Source organism: Triticum aestivum, chromosome 6D (genome assembly GCF_018294505.1).
Source record: "Triticum aestivum cultivar Chinese Spring chromosome 6D, IWGSC CS RefSeq v2.1, whole genome shotgun sequence".
NCBI classification, from domain to species: Eukaryota; Viridiplantae; Streptophyta; class Magnoliopsida; order Poales; family Poaceae; genus Triticum; species Triticum aestivum.
In genome coordinates, this window is record NC_057811.1 from 12,245,463 (window position 1) to 12,268,552 (window position 23,090).

General features: G+C 39.5%; 1 protein-coding gene across 1 annotated transcript; it reads left to right on the forward strand.

The window, feature by feature from the left end:
- Positions 1 to 11,876: 11,876 nt before the first annotated feature.
- Positions 11,877 to 18,939, forward strand: LOC123141002 (aminopeptidase M1-C-like). Its single transcript, XM_044560257.1, has 11 exons — positions 11,877 to 12,095; positions 13,322 to 13,594; positions 13,706 to 13,854; positions 14,283 to 14,379; positions 14,612 to 14,798; positions 14,877 to 14,970; positions 15,108 to 15,261; positions 15,659 to 15,775; positions 17,470 to 17,643; positions 18,733 to 18,849; positions 18,901 to 18,939. The coding sequence occupies exons 1-11, from the start codon at positions 11,877 to 11,879 to the stop codon at positions 18,937 to 18,939; spliced, it is 1,620 nt and encodes a 539-aa protein (XP_044416192.1).
- Positions 18,940 to 23,090: the final 4,151 nt, after the last annotated feature.

Consider the following 23,090-nt stretch of genomic DNA (forward strand, 5'->3'; position numbering starts at 1 on the left):
CATTGGCGGCGGCGTAGATGGCGACGAGGAGCGCGCGAGCGATTTGGGCAGCCTGGCGGCGGGGGCAACTGGCGAGGGAGGCGACGGAGATGTGAAATTTTCACAAGTCCTGGTTATATAGCAAGGGCATTGGTCCCGGTTCGTGGCACCAACCGGGACCAATGCCACCCTTTAGTCCCGGTTGGTGCCACCAACCGGGACCAAAGGTCCCTTTTCAGCAGCGCAAAGGGCGGGAAGCGGCGGCCTTTGGTCCCGGTTGGTGGCACCAACCGGGACTAAAGGGGGGGCATTGGTCCCGGTTGGTGCCACGAACCGGTACCAATGCACCCCTTTAGTCCCGGTTGGTGGCACCAACCGGGACCAAAGACCTCTTACTGCCCGCGTCGCGGCCAAAAGTTTAGTCCCACCTCGCTAGTTGAGAGGGGCTCGGAGTGGTTTATAAGCCCCGCTGCGGCTGCTGTCTCGAACTCCTCTCTATAGCAGGCTTCTGGGCCTAACTTTGGCGCGCTGCCCGTTGAGCCCTCTAGCCCTTCTGGGCCTGTATTTGCAAGCCCGAGGGTTGGAGGGCCCAGCGGGCAGCGCCCCAACAATTTTTTTTGCTGTCCGCATTGCGGCCAAAAGTTTAGTCCCACCTCGCTAGCCGAGGGGCGCCCGCACCAGTTTAAATGCCGCGGCGCGGCTGCTGTTTCGAACTCCTCTCTATAGCAGGCTTCTGGGCCTAACTTTGGCGCGCTGCCCGTTTAGCCTCCTAGCCCTTCTGGGCCTGTATTTGCAAACCTGAGGGTTGGAAGGCTAAGCGGGCAGCGCCCCAACAATTTTTTTTGCTGTATTTAGTTTATTTGTTTTCTTTTTTGCTTTATTTATTTTGTTTTGTTTCTACTTACAACCAAAAACTTAGTTATTTTATTTTATTTTGTTTCTAATTAATTAATTATTTTACTATATGATAATTCTTTTTGCTGTATTTAGTTTTTTTTGTTTTCTTTTTTGCTTTATTTATTTTGTTTTGTTTCTACTTACAACAAAAACGTATTTATTTTATTTTATTTTGTTTCTAATTACTTATTTATTTTACTTTATGATAATTCTTTTTGCTATTAAAGTTTCTATCAAAAAAAGTTCTTTATGAAAATTCTTTTTGCTTTTAATGATTTTGAACAGAAAATACTTCGATAATTTTAGTTGCATCAATTTTATATGATTTTAGTTTCAATAAAATAGAGGTTTCTTATAATGTTTTGAACAGAAAATACTTTGTTAATTTTAGTTTCATAAATTTTATTAAAGCTTATTTTATTTTGTCGGAACACAAGAAGTCCGGAGTTGTAATAAGTTATTAAAAATAAAAAAGAGGCGCAATGCTCGTTGATTTGCTTCAAGCCTTTCGGAATAGTGTAGACTGCACTGCACATAGCTCCATGCAGTCTACCTTATTCCTCAAGGCTTGAAGCTAAGCAACGTGAGCATTGCGCCTCTTCTTCATCGTCTCTACACTCAGGGCTTATAAACCGCTCGTAGTGCCTCTCAGCTAGCGAGGTGGGACTAAAAAACTGCTTAGTAAGAAACTCTAGTACCGGTTCGTGCCACGAACCGGTACTAAAGGTGCTCGTGGGGCCACAGCCTCATTAGTACCGGTTCGTGGCACCAACAGGGACCAAAGGGTGGAATTGGTCCCGGTTCGTGCCACCAACCGGGACCAATGGCCTTGCACAGCGGCGTGGTGGTGAGTTTAGTCCCACCTCGCTAGCTGAGAGAGAGCCGCACCTGTTTATAAGGTGCGGTGCGCCTGAGCTGTCGAGCTCCTCTCTAAAGCAGGCTTACGGGCCTAACCTCTCTGTACATGCCTGTGGGCCTACTGGGCCTTCTGCGGGCCTGAATCCTGGCCCATGGATGGGTTTCTAATCGTATTCAGGCCGTGGTGGCCCAGTAGGTGGCATAATTTTTAATTTTTGGCCTGTTATTTTTCATGCATTTACTAATTATTTTGAGCTATAAGACCCTAAAATTGAAAAGCATTTCAAATGAACTCTGAGAAGGTTGAAAGTTGGCATGGTATCATCATTTCATCCACATAGCATGTGCAAGAAAGTTGAGAGGGTTACGGCAAAAACTAGATGCACTTCTTGTACAAAACGGACAATGGTATCATACTCGTCTATTACAAAGTTGGCATGGTATCATCATAATAGTTGCGGGAGAAAGTCTTCACTTTTTCTTCGCTTGTGTCATTTGCTTATTGCGCCGTAACCATGGATAATCTTCATCGTTTATCAGGATGCTTGGGTCAGCCTTGACTTTGAAGGGAGGAATTTCATGAAACTTTTCATAATCTTCAGACATGTCTGTCTTGCCCTCCACTCCCACAATGTCCCTTTTTCCTGAAAGAACTATGTGGCGCTTTGGCTCATCGTATGATGTATTCGCTTCCTTATCTTTTCTTTTCCTCGGTCTGGTAGACATGTCCTTCACATAGATAACCTGTGCCACATCATTGGCTAGGACGAACGGTTCGTCAGTGTACCCAAGATTGTTCAGATCCACTGTTGTCATTCCGTACTGTGGGTCTACCTGTACCCCGCCTCCTGACAGATTGACCCATTTGCACTTAAACAAAGGGACCTTAAAATCATGTCCGTAGTCAAGTTCCCATATGTCCATTATGTAACCATAATATGTGTCCTTTCCCCTCTCGGTTGCTGCATCAAAGCGGACACCGCTGTTTTGGTTGGTGCTCTTTTGATCTTGGGCGATCGTGTAAAATGTATTCCCATTTATCTCGTATCCTTTGTAAGTCAATACAGTCGAAGATGGTCCCCTGGACAACGAGTACAACTCATCACAAACAGTGGTGTCACCTCTGAGACGTGTTTCCAACCAACTGCTGAAAGTCCTGATGTGTTCACATGTAATCCAGTCGTCACACTGCTCCGGGTGTTTGGAGCGCAGACTGTTCTTGTGTTCATCGACATACGGGGTCACCAAGGTAGAGTTCTGTAGAACTGTGTAGTGTGCTTGAGACCAAGAATGCCCGTCCCTGCATATTATTGAGTCCCGCTCCTAGCGTGCCTTTTCCAGTCAGTCTCCCCTCATACCGCGATTTAGGGAGACCTATCTTCTTAAGGCCAGGAATGAAGTCAACACAAAACCCAATGACATCCTCTGTTTGATGGCCCATGGAGATGCTTCCTTCTGGCCTAGCGCGGTTACGGACATATTTCTTTAGGACTCCCATGAACCTCTCAAAGGGGAACATATTGTGTAGAAATACGGGCCCCAGAATGACAATCTCGTCGACTAGATGAACTAGGACGTGCGTCATGATATTGAAGAAGGATGGTGGGAACACCAGCTCGAAACTGACAAGACATTGCGCCACATCACTCCTTAGCCTTGGTATGATTTCTGGATCGATCACCTTCTGAGAGATTGCATTGAGGAATGCACATAGCTTCACAATGGCTAATCGGACGTTTTCCGGTAGAAGCCCCCTCAATGCAACCGGAAGCAGTTGCGTCATAATCACGTGGCAGTCATGAGACTTTAGGTTCTGGAACTTTTTCTCTGGCATATTTATTATTCCCTTTATATTCGACGAGAAGCCAGTCGGGACCTTCATACTGAGCAGGCATTCAAAGAAGATTTCTTTCTCTTCTTTCGTAAGAGCGTAGCTGGCAGGACCTTCATACTGCTTCGGAGGCATGCCGTCTTTTTCGTGCAAACGTTGCAGGTCCTCCCGTGCCTCAGGTGTATCTTTTGTCTTCCCATACACGCCCAAGAAGCCTAGCAGGTTCACGCAAAGGTTCTTCGTCACGTGCATCACGTCGATTGAAGAGCGGACCTCTAGCTCTTTCCAGTAGGGTAGGTCCCAAAATATAGATTTCTTCTTCCACATGGGTGCGTGTCCCTCAGCGTCATTCGGAACAGCTAGTCCGCCGGGACCCTTTCCAAAGATTACGTGTAAATCATTGACCATAGCAAGTACGTGATCACCGGTACGCATGGCGGGCTTCTTCCGGTGATCTGCCTCGCCTTTGAAATGCTTGCCTTTCTTTCGACATTGATGGTTGGTCGGAAGAAATCGACGATGGCCCAGGTACACATTCTTCCTGCTTTTGTCCAGGTATATACTTTCAGTGTCATCTAAACAGTGCGTGCATGCGTGGTATCCCTTGTTTGTCTGTCCTGAAAGGTTACTGAGAGCGGGCCAATCGTTGATGGTTACAAACAGCAACGCGTGCAGGTTAAATTCCTCCTGTTTGTGCTCATCCCACGTACGTACACCGTTTCCATTCCACAGCTGTAAAAGTTCTTCAACTAATGGCCTTAGGTACACATCAATGTCGTTGCCGGGTTGCTTAGGGCCTTGGATGAGAACTGGCATCATAATGAACTTCCGCTTCATGCACATCCAAGGAGGAAGGTTATACATACATAGAGTCACGGGCCAGGTGCTGTGATTGCTGCTCTGCTCCCCGAAAGGATTAATGCCATCCGTGCTTAAACCAAACCATACGTTCCTTGGGTCAGCTGCAAACTCAGCCCAGTACTTTCTCTCGATTTTTCTCCACTGCGACCCGTCAGCGGGTGCTCTCAACTTCCCGTCTTTCTTACGGTCCTCACTGTGCCATCGCATCAACTTGGCATGCTCTTCGTTTCTGAACAGACGTTTCAACCGTGGTATTATAGGAGCATACCACATCACCTTCGCAGGAACCCTCTTCCTGGGGGGCTCGCCGTCAACATCACCAGGGTCATCTCGTCTGATCTTATACCGCAATGCACCGCATACCGGGCATGCGTTCAGATCCTTGTACGCACCGCGGTAGAGGATGCAGTCATTAGGGCATGCATGTATCTTCTGCACCTCCAATCCTAGAGGGCATACGACCTTCTTTGCTGCGTATGTACTGTCGGGCAATTCGTTATCCTTTGGAAGCTTCTTCTTCAATATTTTCAATAGCTTCTCAAATCCTTTGTCAGGCACAGCATTCTCTGCCTTCCACTGCAGCAATTCCAGTACGGTACCGAGCTTTGTGTTGCCATCTTCGCAATTGGGGTACAACCCTTTTTTGTGATCCTCTAACATGCGATCGAACTTCAGCTTCTCCTTTTGACTTTCGCATTGCGTCCTTGCATCGACTATGACCCGGCGGAGATCATCATCATCGGGCACTGGTTCCTCTTGATCTTCAGCAGCTTCCCCCCTTGCAGCATCATTGGGCACATCGTCTGGTTCCTCTTGATCTTCAGCAGCTTCCCCCGTTGCAGCATCACCGTATTCAGGGGGCACATAGTTGTCATCGTCCTCTTCTTCTTCGCCGTCTTCCATCATAACCCCTATTTCTCCGTGCCTCGTCCAAACATTATAGTGTGGCATGAAACCCTTGTAAAGCAGGTGGGTGTGAAGGATTTTCCGGTCAGAGTAAGACTTCGTATTCCCACATATAGGGCATGGACAACACATAAAACCATTCTGCTTGTTTGCCTCAGCCACTTCGAGAAAATCATGCACGCCCTTAATGTACTCGGAGGTGTGTCTGTCACCGTACATCCATTGCCGGTTCATCTGCGTGCATTATATATAATTAAGTGTGTCAAAAACCATTACAGAACATCATGAATAGATAATTAAGTGACCAAATTAATAGAAGTTCATCATCACATTAGAACCAAAGTACATACATAGTTCTCATCTAACAACATATATATAGCTCTCCAGAGCATCTAATTAATTAAACCATACATTGAAACTATGTAAAACATTTCAATGCGAAAACAAATGCGATCATAATCGCAACCAAGGTAACAATTGATCCAACGGCATAATGATACCAAGCCTCGGTATGAATGGCATATTTTCTAATCTTTCTAATCTTCAAGCGCATTGCATCCATCTTGATCTTGTGATCATCGACGACATCCGCAACATGCAACTCCAATATCATCTTCTCCTCCTCAATTTTTTTATTTTTTCCTTCAAGTAATTGTTTTCTTCTTCAACTAAATTTAACCTCTCGACAATAGGGTCGGTTAGAATTTCCGGTTCAACCACCTCCTAGATAAATAAAATCTATGTCACGTTGGTCGGTATATTTGTCATAAACAATAAATGAACCAAATAGTTATAAAAAGATAATATATACCACATCCGAATCATAGACAGGACGAGGGCCGACGGGGGCGGATACCAAAACCATCGCACTATGTAATAAGAAGGAATAATAAAAGTAACAAAATTAGACAAGTAACTATCTAAAGTAAGAATTTTTTCCTTTCAGAAAGAAGATAAGAACAAGAGGCTCACCACGGTGGTGCTGGCGACGAGATCGGCGCGGGCGATCGACGGCGGTGAAGACGGGGACGGGACGTGACGGACCGCTAAACCTAGACAAATCTCGGGGAAAATGGAGCTCGGAGGTCGAGTTTCGAGAGGACAAAGATTAACTAGTGTGGCTCAGACATTTCATCGAACACCTCATGTGCATAGGAGGTGAGCTAGAGCACCCAAATGCCCTCCCCTCGCCGGCCAGAAAAAACAGAGCACTCTGGAGTGCTCTGCTGTGGCGATGGGGTATATATAGGGAACTCATTGGTCCCGGTTGGTGGCACCAACCGGGACTAAAGGCCTTTGGTCCCGGTTGGTGCCACGAACCGGGACCAATGCCCCCTTTAGTCCCGGTTGGTGGCACCAACCGGGACCAAAGGCCTTGTGCTGCCCCGCGTCAAAAGTTTAGTCCCACCTCGCTAGTTGAGAGAGCTCGAGAGTGGTTTATAAGCGCTGCTGCGCCCACCCTCTCGAACTCCTCTCAACTGCAGGCTTTCGGGCCTAACTGTTCTCTTTGCCTGTGGGCCTACTGGGCCTTCTGCGGGCCTGAATCCTGGCCCATGGATGGGTTTCTAGTCGTATTCAGGCCGTGGTGGCCCAGTAGGTGGCATAATTTTTTTCCTCTGTTTTTTTCTCTTTTGCTTTATTTGTTTTGTTTTGTTTCTACTTACAACAAAAAACTTATTTATTTTATTTCTAATTACTTATGTATTTTACTTTAATTATTTTATTTTTATTTATTTTACTGCTGCTATTTTATTTATTTTACTGCTGCTATTTTTACTTAATTTATTAAGGTTTATTTATTGTAGTTACTATAGTTTATTTTATTTTATTTTATTAAGGTTTATTTAGTTTTATTTATTTTATTAAGGTTTATTTATTTTATAAATATAAAAAATGAAAATAGATGCGCTTATAGAGAAAATTAAACCTAAATTCATAATAAATTTCTATGAAATTTACTGTGAATTTAGGTCAAATTCCCTGTATAAGGGCATCTATTTTCACTTTAAAAGGCAGAGAGGGACGGGCTTATAAACTGGTGTGAGCGCCCTTCGTTTGGCGAGGTGGGACTAAACACTGGCCGCAACTAGGACCAGCCCTTTAGTCCCGGTTTGTGGTATGAACCGGGACTAAAGGGTGGTGGGCCAGGAGCGTGGCCCTTTGGTCCCGGTTTGTCCCACCAACCGGGACCAAAGGGGCCGGACGAACCGGGACCAATGCCCTCACGAGGCCCGGCAGGCCCCTGGCCGCACGAACCGGGACCAATGCTCACATTAGTCCCGGTTCGTGACTGAACCGGGACTAATGTGAATATTGCCCTGTGACCAAAGCCCAGTTTTCTACTAGTGATGTGTAGCGATTGATATCAATGGAAAGCCTTTGAAGGATACAGTAAGCAAGCTGTTGGTTGCATAGGCTACACTGTTTTTGGTACATGAGTATCTTAGTTTACAAGATATTCCGCTGCACTTCTATCTTTTCCTCATGTTATTACACATGTTGGAATCGTTGTTGAGGTACATGGTTGGTTTCATGCATGTGCAGCAGAGTTTGTGACATAAACGTCATGTTGGCTATATCCCTATATCCCTACCATGCCTTTGCAAAAAAAAAAGACATGTATTGCTACTCGTTATGCATCATGATAGCAAGTAAAGATTTTGTGATCGCTGCTAATTAAGAATCATTTGGTTAGCATTTTAACTCTTTTCGGTGAACTTAGAAGGATTGTGTATCATCAGAAATGATGTAATCAGTATGTTATGCTATAGACATACGAAGTTCCATGGAAGTATATTATTTTTGATCATGCTAAAAACTATAAATAAAATTTAATATTCTTTCTATTGCCATTCATATGTATTTTCCCAGGTCTACTACATCACATAGTGGTTTAGAATTTTCTTTAATCTCTGGTCCCTTGATGTTTATAGTCATGCTTACATGTAGAATTGCCCGATTGGGTATCATTAGAGGTGATGTAACAAGTCTTTTATGCTTAGACATATGAAGTCCCAAAGAAGTATCGACGGATACCAAAAACTGTAAATAAAGTAATAAACTTATTTGTCCCTTCCATTTCCAGATATATGTAGCTTTCCCAAGTTTTCTAGAGTTATTTTTTTACAAAAGCTAGAGTTAATAGTGGGTTAGATTTTTTAACTCTGTGTCCTTGCTGTGTAATGACATGCGTATATGGCTCCTCTTCTTGTATGGAGTCATGATGGTTAAGGGATTTATTGTCTTCATTATGTAGTTGCACCATTCCACTGAAATTTAGTGTCACATGCTTATTCAATCCCTACTTGGAAGACATAATTTTATTCTTCAGCTTATGCTTAAACTTATGATCGAATAAGTCTTGTCACCATATATTGATGTAAATCTCTACCATTCAATTGCTAACATAGGAGGGCACGGCAACACGCGCCATCATTATCTTGTGAAAATATGAAAATGAATAGGGAAGGAAATGAGCATAACACTGATATATAATTGCCGGTACTGGTTTTGGCTTGGAATATGAAAATGAGCCAACATTTTTAAACTTTGATAAAAATAGATTAATAAATTAAATTGCTGCCCTAATAAAATATTAATTATGGGACACATGGCTTGCACACACTTCCACCATAACCGACGGCAGGTTTATAATGTTGACATAAATTCTCGCCATCATAGGAGGTGCTAATTTGACATCATTTTTTACCAAAACAAAGTAGAGTAGGTACCATACTTAAAATATTTAAAGTAATGCAAATGACAAAGTCCTTTATATAATAAAAGGAAACAAAGCACTGGAAAAAATAAGCACATCAATATCAACCGCTTAAAATAAGGCAAACGATTAAAATAGAAATACAAAATATGCCCGAATGTAGATATTGCCGACATTTAAAAGAGCCAAGGTGTGTAGAATTTGATATAATAAATAAATAAATAAAATATTTATATAAAGCTTTGTCCAAATGAAATAATAATTATGAGACACATGATTTCTATGCACGCATGCCGTCCCCTACTTCGGGTTTCTAATATAAAAAAGTGGAAACATTATAGGGGGCACTAATATTTCCAAAGAATATATCACAGAGTAAATGTGGGCACTATTCCATATCACCGCTAATGATATATATTTGTGATGCGTATAAATAAAATATCATGCGCTGGGATGTATTACAAATGTCAGGCCATTAATATTAGGATATAATCTAATAATGAAGGAATATATTTCTATGTGTTTATTTATCCCATTGAACGCTAAAAACATAAGCGTTACTGAACCATTGTCATCAATTAACGCTAGCCCACTTTAAAAATAGAAATTGCTACATGGGCGTAGGGTGGGCCAGTCCATTAGTTGCGATCTGTAGGGTTTTTTTCTTTCGCTTCTTTCCCTCTGCATCACATAACACAAAAATGTTAAACACTTGTATGTGATTTCAAGAAAATTTGTGAACTGAAAAAGGTGCATCAATTTGAAAATGCTTCAGGAAGTCAATTAATTTCGAAATTTTAAAAAATGTTCCGAAATAATGAAAAAAGACACCATTTTTTAGAAAGTTCATGAATTAAAAAAAAAATCTGTACAATTGATAGATGAACACGAATTTTTAATTCTTTCATGCGCTTCGAAAACATATGTAAATTAAAAAAAATTAGGAATTTTCAAAATAATCTAAATACATAAATATGTTCAAAAAAGTTCAAAATGTTCAAAAAAAACAAAAGTTATTCATAAGTTTACAAGATGGTCAAGCATTTAAAAATATTTAGGAATTTTGAAAATTTATGCAATTAAAATTCGTAACAGATATGAAAATATTTTTTGTATTTGATAAATTAACGGTTTCAAATTGTTCAGAAATTCTGCGAAACATTCGCAAATTTGAAAGAAAAAAATACAGAAATGAAATGTATTGTTCATGGATTTAAAAATGTTCAAAATAAATAATTATTTTAGTGAATTTAAGAAATGTACATGGATATAATTATGTGAGAGAATTTGAAAAAAGGTCATAAATTAAAACAAAGTGCATAATAAATAAAATATTCGTGAATTTGGAAAAACATCATGAATTCATAAATCGTTCATAGTTATAAAAAACATGATGAATTTTAAAAATATTTCAATTTTTTTATATTTTATTCAATGTTAACAGTATTATTGAATTTTAGAAAAATCATGAATTCAAATAAAATTCATAGAAATAAAAAACTTCATGAATTTGAGAATATTTCACTAATTTTAAAAATATATTTGAAAAATTAATTATGAAAATTGAAAATGGAAAAGAAAATAAGAACGGGGAAGGTAAAAGAAACAGGATGGATAAAAGGAAAAGAGAGAGAAAAATAGAAAATGAAAAACCGAAAATGAGAAAACAGAGCAAAAATGGATAACAAAACCTTCTGGAACTGTTCACATAATCAGCTCCTGTTCTCTTGCGAGATCCCGCTTAATGGATCAGCCTGCTTGACACGTGTTATAGGCAAGCGCTATCATAATGGGTGTGGAGTAGCTTCAATTAGGTCATATGTGTCGCTTGTTGCGTCGAATTGTCGATCAAACGGACATATGGCACCTCCCCTGGATCAGCCCACTTACGTGGGGCGCTCGTGTGTAGCCACATCGGTTTTTTCCGTAGCGACATGATTTTTAGGTACACTGCTAGCCCAATTTTTCTGTAGCAACACTGCAGTAACCGGATTCCAGTGGCAACCCAATTTTTGTAGTAACCCTACACTCTGTTAAAATGGATTCTTGTAGAAAAACAGGCTACTGTGGCAAACCGGATTCTTGTAGAAAAAGGGCTACTGTGGCAAACCGGATTCTTGTAGAAAAACGTCCCACTGTGGCAAACAGTTTTAAAAAAATTGAGAACACATTTACGGAAAATACGAATATTTTTGAAACATTCATGAACATATTTTTTTGAAGAAATGACATTTTCTTACAGCGCGGTCTTTTTTTATAAAATCTATTTTTTAAAACATGAATATTTTTGATTTTGCAAACGTTTTTTATGACATGATTTTTTTTTGGCAACGAAGAAGTGGAGCGTGCAAGTTAGATGGTGTCGGACAAGTGGCAGCAGACTACACCGAATCTTTTTCCCATGGGATACCTGGGCCATATCATTTAAGGAAGAAAATTAATTAATCATAGGTCAGATGTGGAAAAGGATACTGAGCATATCTTATTTTTGAGTTCTACTGTGCATATCTTTTAATCAAGAGAGATAATTGATTGCTCTTTATTAAAATATACCGAGCATATCTTTTTATCAAGAAAATCAATTATCTTCGAGACGCCAAAGAAATCAAGGAAACTAATGTGGGAGATCTTCCCTATATTAGGTCTATCCAATTTTATTGATTCAAAGATCTTCTGGGTGTATACAATAAATTCTCCCTAGTAAGGATCATGTATTTAAGCCTGTGCCAAGCGCTCCGCTTGAGACAGACTAGATGAGTGGAGGATCGATTGTTATTGCACTCTCTCCATCTCAAGATCATTGGTGATCACAATCACGCTTGCAACATGCCACATGATGCGCGCCGTTTGTTACTAGTACTCTTTGTGGTTTCTTTGAATCATGTGGTAGCAAATTCGACAAGGTCACTCGGGCCATCTCATGAGCATCCGAGGAGATTAGTACATCACATACCAGTTCCATCCGTGAACAGCAGTTCTGAGGTCACTGGTTCAGTTTCGAAGCAAGCAGCGGCTTCGGCCCAAGGAGTGGATCGAATTGCACATGTAAGTTTTTTGTTTGAGTTGCATGTATGTTTTAAATGCTAGTGTTATTATCCCTCTTGCGTGTGACATTTCGCAATTCCATTTTTGTTAAAAGAAAATATTGTCCCAAACATTTTATTTTTGAGAAATACATGTAGTTTTATTCATACTCATAACAATACAGGTACACAGTTTTTTTATAGAAAAAACACCTCTTCATATATTAATTGAATAAAACGTCATTACAACCACGCAGCGCTGAAAACTATTCCAAAGAATATTGTCTGATCAACTATCAAAACTAAATTTAGCAATTTCATGCGCCACCGCATTGGCCTTCCTATTAATTTTAGACAATTTGAAGCTGATCAAAAGCTTGATGATGCCAAACGCTTCCTTGTTGAGGTCAACCGGTGGTGATTTGTGAAAACTTTATGTTGCAAGGGAAGAAATCACAAACGCTTTCTTTTACGGGTACACCGGTTTGGATCTAAGATCCAAGAAAATACAAATTAACTCCTATAACTAAGAATTACAACAAAATCTTTTGGAAACACTTTCTTGGAGGTATCAAACTGTGCTAGAAGAAATATTTCAAAGACTTTGCAATAAAGGTTGCAATTGGACTGGAGCAACGATGTTGTCGCTCTCGCACCTACACGAACATTACCAATAAGGGCTTTTGAAAGCGCCTTGAGTTGCCATGATCGATGAACGTACTTGGGCCGGGGATTATCCCTAGAAGTGCAGTCCGCCGAATCATGATATCTACAATATGGTGTCGATGAAAGATTTCAGATCCACAAAGAATCAAACCAACAATTTTTTTGACACACCAACAAAAACTCATCAAATCTAAATAATCGGATTGGTGAGGAGGACAAAAAGCTCTCTAACCTCATGGCACCGCAAAAATAATGTGAGTAAATATATTCTCACGAAATACCGTCCCAAACATGGTCTCTCAAAACCTATGGAAGTAGCCAAGAATTGCATGTGTTGGTAATATTTTAATTATCCAAGTCTTAATATGCAGTATTATGTATTAACCCAAAGAAACCGTTCACTTCCTTGAAAAAGGAAGAAATATACTGTTGCCTAACTTGTACACGCCTATGATTTCAAATGTTGCCTAATACAACGTTCCTTGCTGACACTGGAGTAGTTTTATCCCTATGTATTTATAATAGTCTCTGTTTGCTTTGGTTACCCACCTTGCTGTTTTGTTTTCTTCCCCGTGTTTGTAGGGACTAAATCTCAAGGTACCTTCTCGTGTGTCGAAGCTTGTCTCCGGGCCCCTGCCAGCAATCAAAACTGACTCACCTGACCAGTTCCGCAGCAAGCTTCGACTACCACACTTTGCGAAGCCAAGCCACTATGAGCTACATTTCCGCCCCAACCTCGTCTCTTACACCTTCTCCGGTGTCGTGGCAGTCAATGTCACCGTCATAACACCCACCCGTTTCCTCGTTCTCAATGTTGTGGAACTCATGGTTGACCCTGCTTCCATAAAATTCAAGGTATACAATGGTCCACCGACATGTAAAGAAAAGACAAGCTCTCAAAAGATGTTTCATTCCCCACATCACATACTAAATCTTGTCTTGATTAGTTATGTATGGTTATTGCAGTGTTTAGTGCCGACCGAGGTGGTGTTTTTTAAGGATGATGAAATTATGGTAATTGGTTTTCAGAAAGAGCTTCCAATAGGTGATGGTGTGCTCAGGATGCACTTCAATGGCACTCTCAATGATGAGACGAGGGGATTTTTCAAGAGTGTGTGTGTGTGTGTGTGTGTTTGTGTGTTTGTGTGTTTGTGTGTGGGTTGGGCAGTGATATTCTACTGTTGTGGGTAGAATAACTACTTTACACACAAGGCAAAAAAAACAGTAAGCCATGTAGGAAAAATAGCAAGACATGCAAACATGAAAAAAAATCAGAACACACATCAACGAATAGCTCATGCTCAGAAAATCCCAATAGATAGAATTTTGCATATCAATCATATGGAGCGATATACCAAAGGAGAGAGAACAACTGAACTACCGGTTTCTATATGTTCGAAACTTGGTAGGACGCCACAATCACTAGCTAGCTTACAACAAGTCATATCAATGTTGAAACTTCGAAATACACTTACATTATGCGTGCACAACTAATATTATTGTTTTTCTTGTTTCATGCTTTTGTTATTTATTTTGCTTTCAGTAAGTATAAGGGGAAGATAGCAAACATGGCGGCGACAAACTTTCGACCCGTGGATGCTCGGCGGTGCTTTCCTTGTTGGGATGAGCCTGCTTTCAAGGTAATTATTATAGCATGATTCATAAGATTTCTAGGTTATCTAGATGCTTGATCTATTTTTGTCCTTCCTTGAGCATCATTGTTCACTAATTCATAAGTTGACTATTTTTTAGGGGTAAGAACTCTTACCTCCTCATCAGAAATATTGACTTTCCCTTCATATGTGCACCATGGCCTCAATAAAGTCAGCTCTGTTTCCTAACATGTTCTCTCATGTTATTTGAATATTTCAGGCTAAGTTCAAAATAACATTGGAAGTTCCATCTGAGTTGGTAGCACTGTCCAACATGCCTGTATCTAGTGAGATAGTGGTTGGTCCTATCAAGATTGTCGAATTTGAGGAATCGCCTCTAATGTCAACTTACTTAGTTGCCATGGTTGTTGGTATTTTTGAATTTGTAGAGCATGTAACATCACACGGTATTAACTCCATTTTTCTTGTTACATTCACATCAACCATTTAAATGTCATTATCACTTTCCATTATTCTATTTTCAGGCACTAGAGTTCGTGTGTACATTGAAGTTGGTAAGAGTGAACAAGGGAAATTTGCATTGGATGTTGGAGTGAAGTCATTGGATTTCTATAATGAGTAAGATCAAAACCTACCTTTGTCAATAATTAAAATGGTTTCAAGAGAAGAACATGAACGATTATAGCGAAGTCTCTCAAGATATGGATGTTGTAGATAGAATAACTAACCAAGTGTTTATTTCGTCAATGTTGTAGTTACTTTGGCACTCCTTATGCACTTTCTAAATTGGATATGATTGGTATTAGCAACTTTAGTTGGAAGGGCATGGAGAACTATGGATTGGTTACTTTTGAAATCCAAGATTTGCTATTTAATCAGATATCTTCAACATCTACCAAACAACACCAAGTATGGACCATAAGTCATAAAGTTATTTTGTTGCATTATTACATCATTTACTATTCACGACTTAAACAACTTATGTGTTGTTACCTAACTGATTTAGAAGTGAATTACATTATTTAAATTGATAGTGGCTATATTTAACTATTATACCTTTGTTTGGGATTACTGGAGTTTTGTGAAGGCAAGCTTTGTTTATTGATCTAAACACGATTATGTCTAGATTGCCGTTACCGTGGCACATGAATTGGCTCATCAGTGGTGTGGCAATCTTGTAACCATGGAGTGGTGGAATTACTTATGGCTAAGTGAGGGACTTGCTACATGGGTAATTTGATGACTCGACATTTCATGATATGACCAAGCTACTTGCATATATTGAATGCACTCATTGTTTTAACAGATGGCCTATCAAGCTGTAGATTCCATTTTTCCTCAATGGAATATTTTGATGGAGTTTCTTGATAGTACAATTTCTACTCTTAAATTGGATTCAATAACTGGGTCACATTCTATCGAGGTAATCACAATGGTTGATACTGTAGCATGGCATGATCATGTGGTTGGAATTGTTATGCATTTGAAATGATGTGCATTAATATTTATACAGACACACTCTATACCTAGACTCTATTTTCTATTGAAACATAAGAATAGGTGGACCTTTCAGTTGATAATGACACAGACTCTATTTTCTATTTTCTGCTGAGATTATTTTTTATCATAGTAGATGATGATAATTTATATATGTTAATCTAAAATCCTATGACATCATTGGTTAATTCGTTGTTGACTCTTGAAAGGTCCATGGAATATGAGAATTTTTCAAAAACTACTGACATAGCAGACAAAAACTGTATTAGGAAAATAAATACTAGATTTATTATTTTAAAGAACTAGAAATTGTGCAATAATAATTATTTCAAAAACTTTGTATGAATGTTGTCTTCGCTAAGTGGGATGCATCTATCAATATTAGCTTGCCATGGATACATCCAACCTAAAGACAATGTGGCAAAACATGACATGTAGCCATCTTTGAAACTAATGATGTTCCAGAGTTGTTCTTTGGGTTATTATTCTTCCAAAAGCAGCAGCTTATTCTTGTTTGGGTCATACCCGTCACTAATATGGCATCATGCCCAGACAATTATTGGTCCAAGTAGCATAGATGACTATTTGGGCTATTCTTCATCCAACCATCTTTGAAACTAATGATGTTCGAAAGTTGGAGTGTGAGAAAGGGTCCAAGGCAATGGTGGTTGAGGCCCCATGCTTCACATCACGACCAACCTCATTCAACATTGCATGCCATGGGAACAATATCTTACACTTGGCACCATTGCTTTTGTGTTCTATCTCTCTTCCCATGTCCAATTTACTGAAAAGTACTAATCACAAATGTTTTACTAGTATTTTAAGATGTAATTTGTTGTTCGTTAAAAAAGACCACTATAGATTTCTTAACAAGAAAGACTAATTTGCGGTCGTCTTCTTGAGTTCTCTGGTGAAAGCATTCACAAGAGGAACACTACACAAGGGTTCAAGCTCTTATAGAGTTAAGGGGGTTGGATGGAACAAAGTTTGTGGTATTGTGGCACTATGTGTTGGTAGCTGGGTTGGGCTTGTTCTGTAATACCAACAATTGGTCTAATTAACGTGTAGTTTATATGCGGAGAACAATCTATCTTTGATGTATTAATGGTAGGTGTGTAAACACCGGTCTTTGGTATATTGATGGATGCTTATAAAACACTAAAAGTAATGTATGTTCTTATAGAAGACCTTCTCAAATACCTGTAACAAAGTAGGATTTGCAAGATGTTTCAAACATGTGTAGTCCAGGATGTCATTATTCATACAAATGCAGGACATAAGTTAGTCGGGGCTAGCATACCCAAAGAGAAGTATCCAATAAATCGCAAGTGGGTGGGGTTTAATTTTTTTCACTCGGTATGTAGTCTTTGAAAGTTTCGTTTCTAGTTATATGATATTTCTCCTTTTTGTCTCATACATTACGTTATACATCATAAATTAACTACAGAATATTGAAATTGATACTAATTACTTTTATTCTCATACATTATGTTATACATCAAATTTGGTAATTTCATCAACATAGATTCAGTTGGTTCGTTTAAGATTTTTTTCTTTTCTAAATATTGGCTTTTAATCCGTTTAATAATTTCATTGTTTGTTCTTCTACATGCCCAGGATGAAATACACCATACCAATGAAATCATTGAGATATTTGATGACATCAACTATATTAAAGGTGCTTCTATTCTTCACATGCTACAAAGCTACCTTGGGGCAGAACGTTTTCAGGTCTCGAATTTTCATACTATTTTTGTTGATAGATCACACTCTATAATGCTACTTAAAAATGTAAGGAACCACTCTTAACTAATTCGTTAAATTTTGGCTGGACCATGATAGTATGATGCGCTTTGCTCTTCCAATAGTGGAAATAATAAAGATTTTTTATAAGAAAATTTGATGTACATACCGTTATATGATACCATTTTCATTAGTCTCATACAATGAAGGTGAAAAGTTTTGTATATGAACAGATTATATATGTAGAGAGGAGAAAAGCCTGAGAGATTTGGTTATGGAGGTTCATGTTTTGCATTTTGTCAGCAAGTCTACATAGCACAAAATAGGATAAAAAATCACTTGTGATACACTTAAGCACATTATATTCTGGAGGCCCACTATTGCATAATTCTCTCTCTCTCTCTCTCTCTCTCTCTCTCTCTCTCTGTCTCTCTCTCTCTGTCTCTCTCTCTCTCTCCCGTTTCTTTATGATTCTGAGATCTACAAAACTTTCCTTTAGTGAATCCTTGTTTACTAAACTAGTGAATCGTTCTTTACTGAACTAGTGGATATCTTTCAGAAAGCATTGGCTACATGTATAAAGAAATATGCCTACTCCAATGCTAAAACAGAGGACCTATAGGTTGTGTTTGACACTACTAGAAAAAAGGTTGTAGTGGCGCACCAGTTTTTGCTATTAATGGCGCACTATAGGTGCGCCACTATTAACACGCCACTAGTAACTGTTAGTAATGGCGCACATTTGGTGCGCCATTACTATCACAGATAGTAATGGCGCACTATAGGTGCGCCATTACTATGCCTAGAAGTGCGCCATTACTATCTGACTTAGTAATGGCGCACCACATAGAAGTGCGCCATTACTAACAATTTTTTTCAAAAAAAATTCAAAAAAAAAAAAAATTCAAATTTTTTTCAGAATTTTTTTTTTCTTAATCTCGGGTCACTATGCTTAATCTCAAGTCAAATCACACTCCGTGGTCAAACTTCCCGAAAGGTCACCCATCCTCACACTACTCCAGCCCCAGCACACTTAACTTCTCAATTCTATCCAACCCAAGCACCAGCTCACTTAACAGGCACTTGTTGATATATCTATCATATCAATCCTATTAAACCTTGTTGATGTTTTTCTAGCAGTGTGAAGAGAAAACTGGCGAACCATTGAAGGATTTCATGACTTCCTGGACGAAGCAACGAGGATACCCTATTATTTATGTAAAACAAAAAGGGAAAGGCATCCAACTGGAACAGGTAATATTGTCTGAAATGTAACCCCTCATATGTGTTATGTTGTGCATTTAGCCAATTGCTGACCCTAGAGTACATGCATGCATGCACTAGTGAAGAAAACACTAGTGCCGGCGTTCTAAAAATCACATTGCTGGCGTGAGATGTCGACGCCACCAATATGACACCATTGTTAAAAAATACCGATTGCGTCACATCCCACGCCATTGGTATTTTACATACTGATGGTGTGGCACCATTCACTCATGCCACAACTAGTTATAGTTTGAGTGACATGGCATATTGTCAGACGCCATCACTATACCCATGGTACTAGTGAGGTGCACTCTCACCCTAACGCCACCACTAAAATTTTCGGAAAACAAAAAAAAGGTCTGACATGATCACAAATTTCAGCAAATACATACGTACATGCATACATACGTCTCATCCATACATCCAGAGGATGTCACATAATAGCAAAACTAGTGATCATGAATAGTAAAGCAAGACAAGCAAATAGTGATATGTTCATGTTCATGCTGCTAAAACCAAACTGGGCAGCAAAGGCATCGTTTTTCTCATCGTTTATCTTCTTTACTTCTAGATTCTACAAGTTAATGAAAATAACTATTCTTCTCATAAGAAAACAACAATGCAGGAGAAGCTATAAACTGTGAGACCATGCACTCAAATCAACAAGTTATCCTATATAAAGATTAGATGCACTCAAGCCAACAACTTATCCTATACACAGATTAGATGCACTCAAATTCAAGTCCAAACCCATAGTTTCTACATATTTGTCGTCCATCAAAAGTAGAATGGTCATCTTTCTTTCTATATTGCTATCATTTATATAGAGCATGTCGATAGTGCACTTAGTTATTTGTAATACTTCTGGTATACTCAAACTGCAAAAAAAACACATGCACCTAGAGTACATTTACTAACAGGATTACATGATGCTTGAAATAAACAGGATGACATGATGCTTGTACTAAATAAGATGACACTTTAAAATAATACTAGTTACAATAGGATATAAGTTACAATAGGCACTGGGTTTCTTCCAATATAATACTAGATGCTGGCAAGGATATCTTTCAGCTGAAGGAATTATAGTGCACTAAGAGTAAGTTCTCCAGTCATCACCTATACAGGCTTCGTTGAAGGATGCCACTGCCATACCTCTCAAATTTTCCCTCCCAGGTGAGGCTTATTGCTGTCAAAATTAATTTTATGAACTAATCGGTGAAGCAGTAGCTAGCAACATCGTAATGAAATGCTCAGTACAAAACAATATCTAGTATGAAGTAATTCTGAATCAAATCATGAAGTTTCTAATAGAAGTCAATGGGAAGAACCTGATGGAGAGGAGCCGCCAGGGACGCCGGAGCCGCGCCGATGACGGTGGCGACGCCTTGACCAAAACCCTAGTTGTGGGGATGGGTTGGGCACGAGCGATGGAGGCAGAGCGTGATGGATCTAGCCATAGGAGTCGATGTAGCGGAGGTAGGAGAGCTTGGGGATGTGTTGCGCGCCACCCATGGCCACCGGACCTCGCCGGAATCAACCTCCATTTGTGCATAGCTGCAGAGAAGGGTCTCTCAGGAGAGAGAGAGAGAGAGAGAGAGAGAGAGAGAGTGAGAGGGATTGCGGGGATAGAGGGTTGCGTGCTTGGCGGGGGCGGATTCGGGATATGCCTGAGGTCGGGGAGGGGAGGGGGAGAGGAGTCGGCCGGCGGGAAGCTGCGGTAGAAGGCAATGTGGGTTGCCGACGACTACGGAGAATGTCTAGTCTCTCTCTCTCTCTCTCTCTCTCTCTCTCTCTCTCTCTCTCTCTCTCCTCTCTCTCTCTCTCTCTCTCCGGCTTGGGCTGTTCTTTGCAAATGGAGAGAGAGTTACAATGTGGGCTATGGGTTGTTTTCTTTGACCCGCATATCAAATAATCCAAGCCCATTTCTAGTCATTTTGGTGGCGTGGAATGCACTGAATTATTGGTGACGTAGGCTGAACTGTAGACGCCACCAGTAACTTGTCTATATATATATTTTTTATATTTTTGAATAATTTGATGCAGTTACTGGTGGCATCGCAAAAAGTCCCACACCACAACTAGTGCCAATAATGGTGGCGTGACAAAAAAGTTACATGCTAGGACTAACTAGTGACTATGTAGGCTGCTCGATCCCAACTAGTAGTGGCGTGGATTTTAGGCAGCACGCCACCAGAAATTATATGGTGGTGACGTGCAAAATATGCCAACGCCACCACTATTTTAAAAATAGTGGTGGCATGGATTGAAAATGAGGTGCCACCAATTAAAATTGTGTCTAGCCCTTTTTTCCACTAGTGATGTATTTTTTTGAATTTCTTATTTATTTTGTTGATATATTGTTGGTGTAGTTTGGATTGCTTCTATAGAAATACTCTATGCGTCTACTCACCGGCAATTACACAAAGTTGATTGGATGTTTGTTTTTCTTACTTACTCATATTATATTATGGAGATGGTTTGCTGAAACTGGTCTAAAAAGGATCTACTCAATGAATCCGAAACAATATCCTCCTATGCCTATATTGGTATATCCGAACCTACAAAAAACGACAAGATTTTATATGGGAAATCATGTTGCAGAAACCTAGGTATGATAAGCCAAATGTTTCCCCAATTACGTGATTTCCCTATTATATCCTGTTTTCCAATATATACACTAGGCTAATCATATCGGAACAGTAGGCTAAAATAAGAGTCTTTGGGCACTCTCTTCTAAAATACCAGCCTAAGTAAGATCCCACAGTCACCTTATACGTTTGTCTTTACCCATTTCTTCAATAAATGTGGTACTATTCGCAAAAATCTCTTGTAGCACATCTTGTTCATGTACCTCGTCAAATTATGAGGTTCTTGGGGATATATAGATACCACCCAAGTTTTGTTGCTATTTGTTGCACATTTATAAGATTCTAAATCACAAATATTCCACCCCCACTGTACGTAGGGCTATAGGTATGTACCATCATCCTTGTCTTATGCGGCCCCTATGTAATCAATGTAAGCATAAGCTTTGATAAGGTCAACACCCTTTCTACCAACAAAACTAGCTTCTAGGGAGTGTCACCTTCAACCTTACAAGTTGGTGCCTACTATATGTCACACTTGATGAATGATCTACTCACTACAAATCACCTTAATTTTGTTTTCACAGTAGTGGATCATGTGTTCTATAATTACAAGGGGCTTGGGGGCATCTTACAGTTTCATCCCGCCGATCTTCTATTAATTTGTGATATCATACCAATAAAGAGCTTGTAAACCAAAAGTTGATTGTTCTCATGTCCCCAAGCTATTGTTAACCTTACATTGATGATGTGTATTTATGAAGACAACCAAGCTAGCAAAGTTTTTGCCCTTTTTCATGTATAGGGATATTGCTTCTTGAATCCAAACAATAGTCACCAAGATTAATTAGTATGGTTGACAATGGGCATGATATGTGGTGACTTTACCCCACAAAGAATGCTATTTTGGATGATACCAAGCACCCCACATCCTACTAATAGGTGGGATTAATGTCCTCGCTGGTTGAATGATTGTAGCTACAAAAATCAATATGGGAGAAGTTGTCCTATTATACATGCAGCACTAGTTATAACGGATTGATTCACTGCAACATTATAGTGCAATGAGGAGACCAAGTATTATATATCACACGTGCATATTGGAAATCAAAATGGAGCAGCAAAAAAGCATCACAAATATATTTCAAGTAGACAAATATTGGGTTTGCCCAGTTTAAAGACAATTCTGTAATGACCATGCTACTAGGATATTAAGAATGACCACACTGGTCGCAAACGAGAGATTCCGGAGCTCTCTCTCGGTGTATATTGTTGAAATATTCAACACACTAGGCAAAAGATATATTTATTCTACACCTAAATTTTTGTTAAATGTAAGAAAATGTATACGAGACATAAAGTTTTGTTTATGCGACATAAAGTTGAAAATGTTAAAACATGTCGTAAAATATACATATTGATGTAATTTCTCTCATTTTACATTGTTATCACCCATATTTTGTGTTTCGTCTGGCAAGGTTTGCATTTTGAGTCAACATGCATGTGTATTTTAACTGTTAAGAAGGAGATCAATATGCATGTGTATTAGTTGTGTGACTAGATATCAACAATCATATAAGATTTGTGAATAGTGTTCTGGCAAACGTACCCAGTCCTGTCTATCAGATCTGCTCCTTTCGG